At 41.3% G+C, this 18,192-nt stretch overlaps 2 protein-coding genes across 3 annotated transcripts in view; both read right to left on the bottom strand.

Annotated features, from left to right (window-relative positions):
- The window catches only part of LOC141007052 (pecanex-like protein 3), a 29,485-nt gene extending 21,021 nt beyond the window's left edge, over positions 1-8,464 (bottom strand). For both annotated transcript variants that reach the window (XM_073479375.1, XM_073479376.1), the window contains exons 1-7: positions 8,173-8,464; positions 6,631-7,112; positions 4,931-5,139; positions 4,722-4,827; positions 4,529-4,568; positions 3,939-4,034; positions 1,881-3,626 (exon numbers count right to left, since the gene is read on the bottom strand). In XM_073479375.1, coding sequence (XP_073335476.1) covers positions 1,881-3,626; positions 3,939-4,034; positions 4,529-4,568; positions 4,722-4,827; positions 4,931-5,139; positions 6,631-6,783 — 2,350 coding nt within the window. In that variant the 5' untranslated portion in view covers positions 6,784-7,112; positions 8,173-8,464. The remainder of the gene's footprint in view (positions 1-1,880; positions 3,627-3,938; positions 4,035-4,528; positions 4,569-4,721; positions 4,828-4,930; positions 5,140-6,630; positions 7,113-8,172) is intronic.
- A 5,654-nt stretch (positions 8,465-14,118) lies between these two features.
- The window catches only part of LOC141007537 (neurexin-2-like), a 103,341-nt gene continuing 99,267 nt past the window's right edge, over positions 14,119-18,192 (bottom strand). The window contains exon 18 of the mRNA XM_073479899.1: positions 14,119-16,603. Coding sequence (XP_073336000.1) covers positions 15,801-16,603 — 803 coding nt within the window. The 3' untranslated portion in view covers positions 14,119-15,800. The remainder of the gene's footprint in view (positions 16,604-18,192) is intronic.

The raw sequence follows: 18,192 nt of genomic DNA, 5'->3' as shown, positions 1-18,192 counted from the left end.
ATTGGTATTTATGTGATGTAACTCAATCATGAAGTATTGATATTGAATCTAATGAGGGGATCTGTGCTGATATTCTGGTTGTTGGGGGCTCAAGTTTCTTTCTGTTAACTTTACACTGTGTGCCAAATTTATGTGTGGCCAAAGCGACCTATGACAAAAGGCTCTACTGATTCTGTGGTCGTCACTGATTTTATCTTGATTTTCTTCTTCTTCTTTCTTTCTTTTTCACTTGTTCTTATTGGTAATAGTTTCTCAATTGCTAGACCAAAGGGGAAAAGAACAGTAATAAGTATCTGTACACGTTCTGTTTCGAGCTGCACCGATCAATTAATCGATTAGTTCGATTGAAAGAAAATTATTAGTCAATTATTTTGATAACCGATTGTTTGTCAATTTCAAGCACAATTGCTTTTCTTTGTCGTTTAGGATAGTAAAATGAAGAGTGGGTGTTGACTAGACAGAGAGAGGCCATTTGAAGACATCACTTTGGGCTCTGAGAAACTGTCCTGAGCATTTTTCACAATTTCTTAAACATTTTATTGACTAAACAATTCATTGTGATAATAATCGGCAGAATCATCATTAGTTGCAGCCCTAGTTCTGTTTCAACACAGCAAAGGCTCCTGCCCTATACTAATGTTTAGCAACTCATCACTGCAAGTCTGCCAGAGACAGAAGACCTCTGAAGGTTGTCACCATTTCTTCAGTGAGTTGTTTACAGAGTGAGGCATTAATGCGGCTTCTAGCCAATAACAACAAGGCTGCTTGAAATTAAAAGATGTTCATCTTGGCATGGCATCTTTTCGTCGTAAATTAAGTGGTAATGATCAAAAAGTCCAGGCCAACGTTGACCGGTCTCTCCATATAAAAAAAAACAAAATACTGTAATGCATGAATGTCACAGAAAATGTTTCTGTTGACAAAACGTTACAAAATATGACTAATACACCACTTAGCAGGGCAGTTTCTTTTCCTCATCTATAAATCTGCTTCACATTTATTTTACAGTTTGTAAACTACAAGATGAGTCATAAATGTGAAAGATGGCACTGATTTAAGGTCAGTCCAGAAATGTTTAGTTTCACATCTGTGACTCAAGTTGGCCTAGAAAAGGATAATGATTCTAAATCACACAACCAAATATGTTCAGCCATGGTCGATGTCAGGCAGCAAACTGATTTAATCCTACATGATAACCATTTATAAGTTCAGTAAATTTGATCTTTCTGTAGTTGCCAACACTTGATTTGTGTTAAATTTCAATAAAATAACTTTATTTGAAAGTTAAACTTATTTTTCAAGTGTCTTCCAATTTTTGGAATGCAATTTTTTCACTAGATATAAAATTATCATTTATTTTTTGCACAATAATGATGATAATCTACATGGCTGTGTTGGCTACAGTTAACTCTTTTTTGGTAGAGCTGTGTGATATGGCCTTAAAATAATATCACAATATTTTTAGGCAGTATCTCAATATTTTGAAATCTTGAACAAATGCTAGGATCGGCCATATATTGGCCAGCTCTACTTTATGACTACTCATGACATGGCAAAAGACTGCTAAAATAGGAGACATCATTTCCCAACTTACTTTTTGACAAAATAAAAGAGCAGGTGACATGCAGCAAATGGCCGCAGGACAGACTCAAACCCTGGGCCGCTGCAGCGAGGACAAGGCCTCTGTACATGGGACACCTGCTCTACCAACTGAGCTAGTGGGCGCCCCCTTCCAAGGCTGGTTACTTGGATTAGCTACTACGAAACACACTGAGAACACACATCCATCCCAGGATTCTGCCTTCATCTGCACCAAACTCCAGGAGGTCATTTAACAAAAACAGATTCTGGTAACCAACTGTAAAGTTCCTTCAACTCACCTCCTCCCACAGCTCCCTCTTCAACCAGCTCTTCTGCCCTCCAGCCCATCTGGTTTCCAGTCCAAGAACCTCCGAGAGAATCCAGCCGATGATGATGAGTTCCAGGGAAGCCGTCAGTGTGAATGGTGCGAGCTTCCAGGTCAGACTTGGAGATGGTGAGAGTGCGAGGTGCAGGGGTGGAGGTGGAGGGCATTGTAAGCAGAGTAGAAGGCATAGCCGCTGTGTTGCTCTGGCCTCCACCTGCCCCATCCATACTTAACACTCTTGCATGAGTCTTAGCACTCGCTGTGCTTGAAGAGCGCTGAGCAGCACGTGAATGTGAGGGGCCAGCAGTTTCAGGTAAATCCCCTTCCCTTGGAGTGGGCAGTTGAGCAGCAGGGGGGAGCGGGGATGTAATGCCAGTGTTAGCGAGGTCCGGGGAGTAGCAGGAGGTAGAGGAACTCGAGTCATCATCATCATCGTCGTCGTCTGAGCTGTATCGCCGCTGAGAGCCCAGGCTGGAGCCAGCGCTCATGTCGCTGCCATCGTCCTCGTCGCTGGAATCCTCAAACAAACTTTCACTGTAAGCCTTGGCGCCCAGTCGGTTGCGCACCGGGATGTAATCTCTGTGTTGCCTATGATTGTGGTGACGCCTGTAAGAGCCACAGTCAAAACTACTGCTTCCTGCTCCAGCTCGCCTTCGTGGAGCTTTCCTTCGGCCTGGCCTGTGCCCCACGCTACTGCCGCTGGCCCGCAGCAGCTTTAAGTCTTTAGGGCGCACAACCTGCTGAGCTTGCAGAACAGGCTGGTCAGGCAGTAAAAAGGGGGTAGAGGATATGGGCAAAGCAGGCTCAGAACACACCAGACCCAGGGCCAGCCCTGAGGGCACTGAATTGGCCTGCCGAGGAGGGGGTAGGGGAGGAACTGGTACGTTTCTGTCTAAATCACAAACCTCCGAGTGGCCACTGCTTGAAGGGGAAGAGTTCTGGAGAGGAGGGGGCTGTGCAATATCACAGAGTACATGGGGCAAATCTTCTCCTTCAACAAGTGTCCTGTCTAGCCCCTGGCTGAGGGAGAATTCTTTGGAAGGGGAGCGCAGTAACACGCTGTCTGACAGGTTGTCCGTATCACTGCCACCCTGCCCTGGTGGATCGTCTGCTGGCCTGGGGATACTGGAGCCCATTGCTGGTGCTGAAGCAGAAGCCTGTCCATCTGCAGGCCGGGGCTGGCTGAACGAAGGACTTTCCAGCTGAGTGGAGTCAGTTTTTTCACTGCGGTAACTGCTAACAGTGCTTAGTGTCTCACGGTCTGTGGTGGCTCCACCTGCACTGAAACAGCTGTCAGTGGATCCGGCAGCTAGTGCTACCCCACTGCGGCTGCCTGGGTGCTCAGTCCCTGGTGCAAATGCCACAGGGTCAAGGCCCAAACCCAGCAGATTTTCACTCAGCTCCTCACTTAAGCTGCTCTTTATAAGAGGGCTAAGAGGAGTGTCCCCCAGGCTCCCAGATTCAGCAGAGGGGCCGAGGGGAGAATAAGCCCCCAACCCATTGTCCTCAGGACTGTGGTGAGACAGTTGTTCTGGGAACTCCTCTACTTCCTGCAACTGTTCTTTCTCGCCTCCATCTTCTTGACTGGAGGGTGAAGGGGGGATAGACAAGCAGTCTCCAGGTTCTCCAAATCCAGCTGATACTCCAGATATTCCCATAAGACCAGGGAAATCCCCTCCCAGAGCAGCAGCAATGCAGGACTGGACCACACTGGGACCCCCTGTACGTTAACACAAACCAAAATCAGATTGACATGCACTTTGGATAGCTTTGACATAGGTTTTAAACTCTGCTTCTCAGGACCCAGAGCTGTTGTTTTTTTTTAATTTATTTTATTATACATTTAAATGCATGCACTACCCTTCATCCTGAGGGACAGAATCAAGTGCCATGCCTACAATGGGATGTGCACAGTATTGGTATGCTTACAGCCTGGGCTTCTGAGCAGTGACTTATTTGCACACAGGCAGGATAAGAAGTTGTTCAGTGTGTATGATGCTTGTCTCTGTTCACGCAGTAGTAGCAGACTTACTAATGGTGTCCTGGGAACTCTGGCGTAGGACCTCACGGTGAGCTGATGTAACAATCATATTATTGCTGCCTTGTTCCCGCATTAGCTCTTTGATATCTGTGGTAAAGGAAAAGATGTCACTAAAAAATGTAAGGACAATGTCCGCAAACAATCAAGATTATACATTATATTCCACTGTTTAGAGCTGCAACTAGTGATTATTTTGACTGTCGATCAATTTGTCGATTATTTTCTCGATTAATCGATTTGTTGTTTGGTCTGTGAAATGTCAGAAAATGGTGAAAAATGTTGATTTGTTTCCAAAAAGACCAAGATGTTGTATTCTAATACCTTGTTTTGTCCACAACCCAAAGATTATCAGTTTACCGTCATGAAGGAGTTAAGAAACGAGAAGTTATTCACATTTAAGAAGTTTGACTTTAAAATTATCATTTTTTCAAATTACCTGAAACAGATTTAATACCAAAACAGTTGCAGATTAATTTCATAGTTGACAACTTATTGTTTAATGGCTGCGCTCTACCACTGTTTAAAATAAAAATGTGGCAATTCTGGTATTCAGTACAAAAACACAGAATTCAGAAACTTACCCTTAGTGCCCCCTGAATCCTCCAGCTGGGGCAGAAACTCCTGGAGCATGAGAACAATTTAAAAGTAAATAAATAGTTAGTGGTTAGTGCTTTAAAATATATACATCAACAAGGCCATTTTACATTTTCTAACGAGTACAATAGCAGAAACAATGGGGGAAGAAGAATGAAGACAAAATATGGTAATCCTCACCGACACCTGGTTCAATCCAAACAGAGAGTGCTGGGAGCTACAGCGCACTGGGGGTGTTGAGTTGACCTTCCGAAACACAGTCATCTCTACACCAACATGACTATCCCTGTGAAGAAGTTACACACAGAAAATATAAAAGGATTCACCATTTCACAACAACGTGTTTCCAAAATCTTTCTACAAAAATCAGCCAGAAAACATCTTCTCACCTGTGCTGATTCCCGTCATGGGCACCTGAACCTTCATCTCCTTCCTCTGTCTTTGGAGCTTCAGCTGTGAGCGAGGCCTGCTTCTTCTCTATGATCTCCCCGAGGTCGAACATAGCATGAAGCCGGTAGTTCACCACCTTAATGGCTGTGAAAAAGACGGCCACCACAGCAGAGTACACGCCCGCTACCACCAAGCTGGGAGGAAGTGCCTGAGAGAGTGAAAAGACAACAGAAACTGAGACTGAATATGAGACATTTCAGTCCACCTCAGGGAATGTGTAGGGGTGTCATGATTTCAGATCTAAAATGAAAATCGATCGAAAATAAGCTTTCAATTTCGGTCATCGAAATCAAAAGCAGGACTGACGATTCTCACAGCATTTTTCTTGTGTCCAATTCTGCCAACTTTCACTAAAAGAGGACACAGCTAGCTTACTGGTAGCATGCAGCTGCACTTCCAGACACTCATCGTCTGAGCACGAAGAAGATTAACTGACTTGTCGTGGAGGAAACTTCAACTTTATTGGAGATGTGAGGTTTATTTTCTCATTCAAAGACCCTTTACTGATTTGTTTGGGAAGAGGGCGTACTCGTGGGGAAGAAGTAAACTGAACAGAACTGATAACATTGCCAGAGATCCTTTATTAATCTGTTCAAGAAGATGTTTACTCAGAACCAATTGGAAAAAACAAACTTTGTAAGAAGCAGAATTTCTATCTTTTGTTGTTTCTTGTTGAATTCCTGAAGGGACGTATGTCTGTTGGACTCTGGGATCTTTATTTCTGGTGAATATTTTTTTTACTTGCCCTAACCTGCAAAAAGTGACAAAAATCGTGACACCCCTACAAATAAGTACTGCAAATTATTTAACACTTGATGACAAATTGTAAATCTCAAAAACAACATCAAACCAAACACATACTGTATGTCTCATATGTCTCATTTTAAAGAGGAAGCTTGTACACAGTACTATAAAATCATTTCTTATCAAAGATGGTAAAAATTAGGTGTTGACATTAAACTAAGTACTGATACAATTTATTAAGTTATTTTAGATGAGTCATTTTTAAATAAGGGTCTATTTTATGAAGATCTGACCATTCCTACTGGCCACCACAGCAACTTTGCAACTCACTGCAATGTGCAACCACAGATGTTCTGTCTGACAGCAAATTTTAAATGTATGCCCCACATTATCAGTTGTGAATGGATCTTGCAGACCTCCTGGTCCAACTTTCTTTGCATGCAGTTTTCTGTTACAAAGGAGGATTAAAATGCTCATTTTGATGCATTCACTTTCATTTTCACAATGACTGGTTTGAACTGATGATTTGTTTCAAACCTGTCTGGTCGTCTGCCTACCAGGTTGCATAAAGTTGGTGGCTTAATGTAAACACAGCTCATACAAATGATGGTGACAAAAACAACATCAAGACTGAACATCAAGTTTCCCTTTAAATGCCACCTCATTTTGTGAACACAGCCGTATTGGATCAAGTCTTTCATCATGATTTGCACAATTAGAGGACTACATATGAGGTAATGTTGTGGTTTCTAGTCTATTGTGTAAATTTCTTGTGTAGTTGTCATGTCTGGTAAGTAGAAGTAACTCTGCTTGATGACATTTGGAAATTTCTTGATGAGGAAGGACATGAGTCTGAATGTAGTGGTTTGTCAACCTGACGTGAAAATGTGCTTACCATGTACAGCAGAAAGGGGAAGGCCAGGAGAAATATCCAAAGGTAGAGGTGGAAGCAGTTGGAGAACGTGCTCTGATGGGGGTCCACGTACCAGCCTCCCGTGAGCGAAGCCCACACGCCCTGCCGCAGTATCTGAAGAGCTTGGGAACCCATCTCCACCTTCAGGCTCAACCACAAGCTGAAACGCTTCCCGCAAGGCTCAAAAAACTGTGCAGCAGTTCGAGCCACAGTATCTTGTGTCTATGATGGCACTTCCATTGGGGATGGCAGGTTAACCAAGACTGTTTCATCAAGGACAATAGTTCTGTGTCTTGGATATGTATACTTCAGTGGAGGTCAAGAGTCCTTGCATATTCTTGTGCCAGTATGTGTCCTCTCCCTGCACCGACGTTGCCACACTCTAGCCTAATCCTTGTTGGGTAATCAGGAGAGTGACTTTTTGGCACATTGGTAACCCACTGAATGTATGAAAAAACATTCATCTGTAAGAAAGATCACAACTGGTTTGTTTCCTTGAATGAAGCTACATTTAAAACAGTACATTTAGTGGGAAGAAATTCATTTTTAGGCATTTTTCCCTTCATGAAATTACACTGAAAATCACATATTAAGTTAGCGGTCCACATCAGTTGTGGAGGTAAATTCAAACTATCTTTCAACTTGTCTTGCTTTACTTCCTTATGTTCACATAATCATTATTAAACGTTACAGTTCCCACTTCATCTCCAGTCCATCTTGAAGTAATTCAACAAAACATCAGATTTGTAAATGGGGCTACATTTGTGTTCGGTTAAAACATGACCATTTAACACCACATACTTAATTTCCATATCAGATCATAGTAATTATTATCTAACCAGCTACTACTGTGCAGATTTTTTTTAACTGATCACTAAACTCAAAAGGTGAGAATGACTTGAGCTGACACTGTCACTTCAACGATTAAAACGAGAGTAACTTTTATCAGCCGATGTCTCCTAACCAAACCAACACAACAGGGAAGCTACATGACATAGTATTTATATTTTTCAGATTTTAGACACGACGGCAGAGCCTAAAATGCCCTGTCTTCATGTCCAGGCCAATGCTGTGCCAGCTAGATTAAGTTTTCTGATTGACATTAGCAAGCTAACAGACAATTTAGCCTAGCTTACGAATATCTATAAACGGTAAAATTCGACCTATTCCACCACCGCCGCCTTCAATCACTTCGGCTAATGTGGAAACATAATCGACAGCAGGAGCACTCTACTGCAAACTGGCTGACAAACGTTAAACATCATTAGATAGCTTGACGCTAGTTGCCGGCTAATGCTAGGCCGCATATAGCTACTCTATCAGCATTTCAACCTGGGTAATGTCCCTCTCGTTAACTGAGTAAATGCAACGCCAGCCTGCAACAACAAGTTAGCTTAACCGCTGGTCGCTAGGTTAATGTTAGTTGCTCGTCATTAGCTACTGTTAGCTTAGCTCAGCTCGATAGATTTGATAATTGTGCTCACAGTGAAATGTTTTCCACATTTGGATCCCAGCATAGCTTACAATTAGCATTAGCTGTCCAGCTTGCCTCATATCCTCCTTCCGCATCCAGTCCTTGCAAAATCTCAGAGCTTTCCTGCTCAGGATGCTAGCGAGCAAGGCAATCGCCAGTGTCCAAAAACTGTAGCTTCACTCTTCTGTTGGCGTTGGCTAACTTATCATTGTTCTCCCAAAGTCCCCCATCCTCTTTGGCTTTAAGGGTAGACGGACACGCAGCGGGAGCGGGGGTCCTCTCTCATGGTGAACGACAGCTGTTTCTTGGCATAAACGGTGCCTATGTTAAAATGTTTCAACAAGCTAGCTAACTGGGTAGCTAGCGCTAGCTAACAACTAGTTGACACACACGCACGGACGCACGCATGCACGCACGCACGCACAGAGAGCGATCAAGCGAGCGAGAGAGAGAGATTCCCATGGCGCTGATTGGCCGTATGCGCTGACGTCATGGGAAGGGTATTTTTTCCTCTTTTATTTCAAAATATCCAAATAATATCTGATCAATACCAGCAGGACTGCGAGCTGCTGGATGCAATGAATACATAAAATAAAGAAACACTGCACATTATTTTTTAATTTGATTTAATAGGGACGATGCAGTTTAACATAATGTAACTGATGTGATTGTTTTATGAAGGTGTGTGAACATGTGTGAGGTGTCTTTCAGCAACAACAACCTTTTTTTTTTTTTTTTTTTACAAGACAAAATGTTAACTGTGTTTGCCAACAGTATAACTGACGGTTGTGGAGCTCAGTCAAGCTCCAAAGCTCTGATTTAAAGAAAAATAGTGAGCAGTATCCCACTGTTACATACGGAAGCCCTAAAGGGCCATGCATTCATACATTTTATTTCCTCCGTTTTCCCGTGATAACGAGTTCATTTCATTGGTTTTCTCGAGATCTCGAGTTATTATCTCGAAATAACAACTGCCATTATCTCGAGATGTCGTGATAACGAAACTTTGTTTTCCCGAGATAACGGGACAATTATCTCGAGATAACGAAACTTTGTTTTCTCGAGATAACGGGACAATTATCTCGAGATAACGAAACTTTGTTTTCTCGAGATAACGGGACAATTATCTCGAGATAACGAAACTTTGTTTTCTCGAGATAACGGGACAATTATTTCGAGATAACGAAACTTTGTTTTCCCGAGATAACGATATAATTAATTTGAGATCTTGAGAAAACAAAACGATAGTGTAGTATATTAAATCATTGCAGGAAACATCATTCAGTGTAGCAATGTCAGAGGAGCAGGAGCATATCGATCACCGCATCACATATCTTTTCAATCAAGGCCTGACACAGGCTGAAATAGCATTATGCCTTGCTATTACAGATAATATACACATTAGTGTGCGTAATCTAAAAAGATGGTTAGCAAGGCTTCAGCTATATCGGCGGCGCAATCCAAGTGAGCCTGATGTCGTCGTTAACTACATAGCTGACCAGCTACGAGGTCCAGGGCGTCTCCATAATCTCAGGCCTATCATATCACAGTCATTATCTCGAGATCTCGAATTAATTATATCGTTATCTCGGGAAAACAAAGTTTCGTTATCTCGAGATCTCAAGAAAATTATCCCGTTATCTCGGGAAAACAGCAGTTGTTATTTCGAGATAATAACTCGAAACAAATGAAATTAACTCGTTATTAATGAGATATCTCGAGATCTCGAATTAATTATATCGTTATCTCGGGAAAACAAAGTTTCGTTATCTCGAGAAAATTATCTCGTTATCTCGAGAAAATTATCCCGTTATCTCGGGAAAACAGCAGTTGTTATTTCGAGATAATAACTCGAGATCTTGAGAAAACAAATGAAATTAACTCGTTATCACGGGAAAACAGAGGAAATAAAATGTATGAATGCATGGCCCTTTAGGGCTTCCGTAGTTAAAGCCCTGTTCTGTTTTTTGCTCTTTTTTTATTGTTTCTTTGCATCCTGCAGTCATTGCCCAACTTTATCTGCTGCTCTTCTGTTTCATGGGATGTTTTGGGAATCCCAGAAATGAATGTAACCACCATGAGATATGAGAACGAAGCCTCAGAATACCCTCGTCACTTCTGAGCTTTGACACTTTTACACAGGGGAAAGAACGATAATTCTTACAATACAAATTTGCAAACACATATTTTAGTGGAGAGCCAATGAGAGACAGTGCAGGTGAAAACAGAATTATTTCATCCAGTTATCTTGTCAATTTTAAATGTTGGGCTGATTTGCCTCCACAACACGTCTCCTTTCAGACTAGCAGTATTTTTTGTTGTTGTGCCAAAATACACATTTAGGTGCTAATTTTGTTTGAAGGAGTTCACAAACTTTCAGTTCATTTTTTTTAATGATGTATACATTACCTTGTACCTTGATGTGAATATTTATACAAATCTTATTTAATTTGCATATTTAAACATAAAAATGTCAGAAAACGTATAATTAAGTAATTTTTTTCCCTATTCACCATTTTTTGGGGTCAGAAAACTAAGTTTAAATACATATCATCCCTCAAAATGAGTTTTTCCTCATACTCTGAGCCAGAAATATCCACTTTAGCAGCACTTACATACACAAAGGTTTTCAGTTTCATCCCATCTATATTGTGATGGTTTTAATGAAGGGGGTTTGTTCATATATCACTCATAGCCTGATTTATGAAACATTTAACCCCTAAAAATGTGGCAAAAATTGATTTTTTTATGGAGTTATAATAAGAAATAAGAAAAATTTCCTCTGTAAAAACCTTTGAAAATACTCACGATATGAAGAAAACCTGGCCTGGATGTCAGAGGAACAGAGTCAGAGGGGAAATGACACAGCAGTTGTCATCGGGGCTTCTCTTGTCAAAGCTGTTTTGTTGAATTAGGCTTGTGACATCTCAGCATTGCTCAGTAGTGGCTTATCGTATCCTTTAACCACCCTCCTTGATACCCAGTGTCAGCACAGATCAGCCCTCACCTACACCAGACCTGTAGTGACACCACGGCTTCACTTCTCCCGCAGGATTTTCCCCATCAGTCTCAGCACTAACAGGCTAATGGGATGAGTGACCCCGCCGGCTTGAAATACAATCTCTCTAAATTCTTGTCTTTTGAGATGAACCTCATCTGCTCTCAGAAAACTATTGACAGCAGCTCAAAGTGAGGGCAACTAGAGCCTATACATCACGTCACTCTGGTGCTCAGTGATGTGGACCTCTCAGTTAACCTTTCTCCACGTCTCACAGTTCCTTATGTTCTCACCAGGGGGTGGTCAAACGACACAACACATGTTACTGCTGACAAATGCACAACAGATGATTGTTTCTCTCCAGGAGATGGTGGAAGATGATATGGAGGATGCTCCATTTTTCTTTTTACTGGGAATAATCAGCAAGTCAGGAGACCCCCCCAAAAAATAAACAAAAAAATGATGAAATGAAAACGATGTCTGTGTTTTTAGATAATCAGATATTGTGCATTTTCTGTTGTAAAGAATAGATTATTGGTTTGTCACTCTGTAAAGGCTGATGCTCAATACAGTCACAGTATTGAGACCAGATTAAAGGAACACTCCAGACATTTAATATGGCACTGCAGTAAATTTGGGGGCCTTGCAAGAGACAGAGAGAGAAAAAAGAGAGGGGCCAGAATTGGTTCAGCAGATGCCAAGATATCCCGACCTGTAGTCCCCTTTAGCGGTGGAAGAAATATTCAAATCCTATACTTAAAGGTGCAGTCTGCAAGAATTTTAGTTGAAAACATTTTTAATAAATCACTAAAATGTCAACAGAATTAAAGGGAATATCGGTTTTGATGACGTCTTTGTATTATGTTGAGGAGTCGTTTACTGAAGTTAGCATGCTGACCAGCTAGTGGCGTAAGCACCAAGCTCTCCGTTCAGACTGCCAGCTGCACGGCTAACTGAGCTAACTAGCTAATGGCAGTGACGGTTAGCAGAAACTAGCGGTTGCTGTGGTTGTATGCTGCCTCCTATTTGCTTTGAGTATGAATGCGACAAGAGGCCAATTCTTACATACTGCACCTTTAAGTAAAAGTACTAATTCCACACTGTGAAAATATTCAAATACAAGTAAAAGTCTTGCATTCAAAACCTTGATTCCTCTCAGTGTTTCACTATTATAGATAATGTTTCTGGATTAATATAACCTCTGCGTTAAAGGATAAGTTCATCCAAAAATTTTAATTTTCTCATTATCTACTCACCCTCATGTCAATGGAAAGTCAGGTGAAGTTTCGTAGTCCACAAAACATTTTCTGGAGCTTCACAGCAAAGCAGCGTTGCAGCGCTCTCCTGAACAACTGAAGTAGATGGGGACTTGTTTTAAAACATAAAAAAATCAACCAAAAAAAAAAAAAAATGCTTCCATATAGCTCATCTGCTATAATTCAGTCTCCAGAGAATTCAGTCACCCCAAGATCCCAAATTGATTTGAGTAGACCTTTGTTGCACCCTCTTTTTAAAGCTGAAATCTTTACTGTAGCTGCTAAGCTAAAAGCGTTAGCGGTCACCATGTATGTATTGGGTGCCCAAGCTGGACTGTAATGGTGTAAATATCTTCTTTTCAAATCAATTTGGGATTTCGGGGCTTCCAGAGAATAGGATTACTACGGATGAGTTGTTTAGGAGAATGCTGCAGCGCTGTTTTGTGGACTGCAAAACCTCACCTGACTTTCCATCAGCATGACGGTGAGTAGATAATGAGTCATATCTCATTTCTGGTTAAACTTTCCTTTAACATGTGTGTTGGCTTTTATTTTTGTAGATAATTAATATGCTGTCGGTTAGTTTAATCCACAGCAATATATATTCAACAAGATCATCATGTTTGTCTTATCTCTGTAAAGTCAACTTCTCATGAGCTCAGGAAAACAGCCTGTTTTCAGCTTTGTGACAATATATTTTCCAGCTAATCCAAGAAGTTTGTTGAATATTTTATTTAGCTTAAGAATTTTCCCAACCCATAAAGGAAGACTTCATCCTTCAGTTCATCACAAGCATTAACAATCACCTAATTTGGAGATATCTGGTTCTCACTGAACTGAATGGATATGAAAAATTATAATCTATAAAAGTAACCAACTAAAGCTGTCAGACATATGCAGTTGGAGCAGAAAGTACAATTTTGGCCTCTGATGTAGTGGAGTAGAAATATAAGGTTGCATAAAATTGAAATGCTCAAGTAAAGCACAGTCACATTCCACCACTGGTCAAACTCCCCAAACACTGGCTCCTTCACTTCTAACAATACAACATGATTGCGTCAATACAATATGAGTTTGACCGAGTTACTATAGATTTCAATTTCAACACGTGCCATGAGCGAGACCTGAACCTATCGCACTCTGGTGTGAATCACCACTGACACATCAGCTGGTTTAATATATTGTGTCTAAGGCAGCCTCCCAAATATTTTTTTAAAACTGCTGCAGTAGTGTCAGGTGCAGAAAAACACCTAAACATTTCATTTTATCATAAATTATGGACATCCAGGCTTTCCTCACACACCAGCGCCCAAAAGAGAGAGTGAGCGAGAGAGAGAGGGTAGACGATGATGAAACTCTAGTGTAAGACACATTTTTAAAACCCATCATGACCTGCAATTTGTGTGAAACGCTGTTCCTTCATGTTAAACATGTTAACTTATCTTGTTAGCTAAGTGTGACCTTTGTACAATTACACCGATGTGAATTCAGTGTTTCTTTAATCCCAAAAGATTCACAACTCCCAAAGCTTCATCATCCGCCCATCAGTGTATTAACATTCACATTTGGAAATATGTGTCTATGAGATGGTCACTTGTGTTCTCATAACATACCCTCATTTATTATTTACCTGATTCATATCAGTATCAGTTTGTCCTATAATGTCTGTGTTCAAAAATAAAAGGCAAATAAGGGGCATTTCCTTTGTGAGTCTACAATAATCAACACACAACACAGGTGTGTACAAAGTATATAATCAAGTGTATTTTCATCTTTATCCACGTTCTGTACACATATTAAGATCCATTTCACATGAACACTATACAATAGCAATGAGTGAGGAATGGAATATTTTCAGAGCGCTGAGCAGCTCATGTCAAATGGCACTTTCATAAAAAAGAACAAGAAATCACAGAGCATGAATAAGTAAATGTAGACATAACTCAACACAGAAAATGGCTTTATATTATCAGATCCATTGAGTAACAGATTCAGCACATATAAAATGCACAATGCAACAAAACAAAACATTTGTTTGTTCCATCCTTGTGTTTTCTCTGCATAATCTGAGCGGTAAATAATGCAAAGAAACGTATTTGCAGCTATTGGAGGAGAGTGTGCTTTTTGTTCTGGATTGAAGTAAAAGGCAATCTAAAATGTGTGTGTTAAGAGGAGTGGTAACAAGATACATCGAAATATCAGAGAAATATCAATACAATTCACAAACCTTCAATTATTCATCTCATAGAGTAGTCTTTTAGTAACTGATAGAAAAAAACAATACATGTTTGGCTGCTTTACAAGGAATATCTATGTCTCAAAGATATGTTTACATTTTCTGTGTGCCTTTGAATTATCCCATGACAGTTTTGAGAAAGGAACAGAACAAGAAAGAGCCAGCCTCTGGTGAGGCGGGTTGGTTCTCCCTTTCCGAGAAGACAAACTTCTTCAAAATGTGATTCTGCGTTCCCCAAAAATTCCTGTAGAGTTCGGGCTCCAGCAGTTCTGATGTCGTCGTGAAAGCTGTGTCGGGGCGCTTATTCTTCTTCACACCTATTCCCTCAATCTGCTAACCTCTATATGTACATACAAGCAATGTTTACAGAGAAATACCTTCACTGGTGTAGACTGACTTGTTCACAATTATCCCCACTTGGAATGGCATGGCAATTTGACTGTGATATCTCACATTAATCATGATCCTGATCCATCATACTGTAAGGTTCACTGGCCGGAGTGTGTTGAGTGATTTAATAATCCCTTTAAAATGCTGCTAAACATCATGCTTCATTTATGATACTGCACCAGCAACATAACACCTTCTCCCGTGGACAGAGGCAGAGTGACTTAAACCACACAACATAACATGGAGGCTGCAGAGATGATCTCTAATCCGAATAAAAGCTTTCTCTTTTAGAATTACTGGGGTGCTCTGTGCTCATCTACCATAAAAATTCAATAACTGGCCTGGTTCTGCCTCATATATTATAATGGGGACATTGAGACTTGAGATAGAGCATTACAAAGAAGTACAAAGAAAACATTTAGGCAAATCTGTCCGGATGTTCTCAGCACTTTCTTCACTGTACCATGCTATATACAAAGCCAAAGTGGATATGCCTCGTCCTAGCTTGTTTGAAACATAAAAAAATGAAAAACTCAGTGTATGCAGAATGAGTGCACGTCGTGACACAGAGGATGAGTCAGATCTTGTGCCGTAGATGATTTTTTTTTATCACTAATACGAGCTGGGCAACCTCGACTTTTGAGAGAAATGTAACTGTTAAAAGCAAGACACGATTGCTTTGTGCAGTTGTGTTTATGTGGCCTGTGAAATTTCTCTGATGGTCGACCTGACGAAACATGGGGAGCGAAAGAAAAGCTCTCATCCTCTTGTCTCAGTCCACACTCGCCTTCTCCGTTCTCAGACGTAATATTCTTTGTCTTTGTTCTTTTTGCCTTTTGTGATTGCCTTGGCCACAGAGGCCGTTGCTGTGCTTTTGTCTTTGACCACTGCTCCGTTGCCCTCCACAGTGGAATTGTTGGCAAAATTGTGGCTCTGGTCTGTCTGGTAGGAGCCCTCGTCCCGGTTGCGGTACTTGTACATGGCATAGAGGAGGATAAGAATGCAGAGAGCAGCAGCAGCCACGATACCAACCACCATCCCCGTGGTGCTACTGGACTCCCTGATCACCTCCACGGCACCGGGTTGGCTCTTTTCATCGGAGGCTGTGGGGTTGGCTGTGGGCACATGGGGAAAATTGGGGGGGTAAGTTAGTCCTGGTGTGTTTCGGGAGGATGGAGGAGCAGGGGGCAGAAGCACCTGGTCGCGGGTGTTCATTTTGCCTGCAGGGATGTGGAGCTGGTCAGGGTTGGTGGTGGGAACATAAGGAGGTAAGGGGCGGGGTTTCTGGACTCCACCCTCACCAGCGGTGGGAGGTGGAGGAAGGACTGTCCTGTCAGTGACCATGGGGGAGTTATTATTGTAAAAGTCCTCGTCATCTGATTCCGTCATCTCCCCAGAGCCGAAGGCCGAGACCTCCACAGGGTCACCACAGTCCTCCTGGTCCGGGGGGCAGGAAGGGTGAGGAGGGAGTATCAGGGACTCTTTGGTGGTCTCAAGAGGGGATAGGAGAGTCGGGGGAGGAGGGATGACGGGGTAACGGGTGGCGATGGATGGGGGCTCAAGGGAATCCACTGTTATAATAGGCAACACTAATTCACCTCCTAGAAAGGAAACAGAAAAGGTAGGGGATCCTAAATTAGAACAGCATGATAATATGAATTCTGGTTTTAATATGAGCTCATTTAAAATAGAGGCACAATCTGTTCATTATGATGAATATTACTGAGGAATTAGACTAATATTAGCTGGCTTATCAGTGATATCATTTATAGAGATCACAGATTATCCCGATCTATTATACAAAAAGGTATTTACATCAACATTTGGCAAAAACAAATTAAAAACACCATGACGTTGTTCTTGAACGATGTATGCAGCTCTTGATTCTCACATGGAGCCAATGTGTGGGTGTGCAGATTAAGAGCGTTAGTAATATTATAAAAATCTTATGCAATATGGCAAGAACATTAAAGAGCTCACATGTAGACACAAACATACAAGATGACCCATGAAAGGCGGCAGCTGAACGAAGAGCATATAACAAACAGAGCACATGACAAACAAAAGAGCAGGAAATCGAATGTGTGCACATCTGTAGGCAGGGGTTGAGGGGTGACAGGAGAAATCACAGACAGGTTATTTTATGTAGGAATCACATGTGGAATTATTATTATGGCTTGCTGAATAAACAAATAAACAGTGTGTTCTGGATTGTGTTATAGAAAAGTGAGATTTCCATGTCTTTTTATTACAAAGCCGGTGTAGTTGCTATATACAGTATTGTACTGTATTAATTTGAAAATATCAAAACACACAATACACTGAGAAATGCACACAGCCCTTATTCACAAACTGTGCCAAGACCCTGCAAAACTAAAGACATTCCATTCAGCCTCACCTGTACTGTCTGTGCTAAATATTAATTAGCAAATGGTAGCATGTTAACATGCTAAATTAAAGGTCCCATATTGTGGAAAGTGTGATTGCTTTTTTTTTGTCTTTTTTGATTCCAAATGCTACATAAATACAGTCAAAGTATCAAAATGCTCTATCCGTGGAGAAATGCACATATTCAGAAACTGAGCCTTCAAACGAGCCATCAGGACTTCCGTAAGGTTGTGATGTCACAACGATACAGTCAATGCCGTCGGACATGCTGGTGGTTGCAAAAAAAACCGGCAGAGCTGATGTGAAAACATGGTGGGCGGTGCTTGCTCAAGCCTATGAGAGCTGACCAATCAAAGTAGACTGGGCATTTCGGGAGGGTTAAAGAGACAGGCACTAAACCGAACATTCAGACAGAGGGTGAATAGAGGTGCTGCAGCAGTGGACAGTATGAAAAAAATAATGTGTTGTTCATTAAAAGGAGCAGTATGAAAGAATTGGGCACCTGTTGAATTCATAATTTTAACAAATAGGGAGCAGCTTATCACCAGAGCAACCACTAACTCATGTTAACTGCAGTTGCTGTTAGCTAGTTAATTTAGCAGTATAGCTAGTTGTCCTATTAGCCTACTCGAGTATGCCCAGACTTGGAGCTCGGAGCGGTGGGGGAGTGTTGATGTTAACACCACTACTAGCACTAGTTGCTGGCGCTAGTGGGTTAGCATCCTAACTTCAGTAGATGTCTCTGTAACACCGTACATAGATGTCTTTTACTGTTAGTAAATGTTCTTCTTTTTTTTTTTAA

This window comes from Pagrus major, chromosome 13 (genome assembly GCF_040436345.1).
Source record: "Pagrus major chromosome 13, Pma_NU_1.0".
Taxonomy (NCBI): Eukaryota; Metazoa; Chordata; class Actinopteri; order Spariformes; family Sparidae; genus Pagrus; species Pagrus major.
Note: the sequence above shows the minus strand (reverse complement) of the source record. Positions and strands in the feature narration are given on the sequence as shown.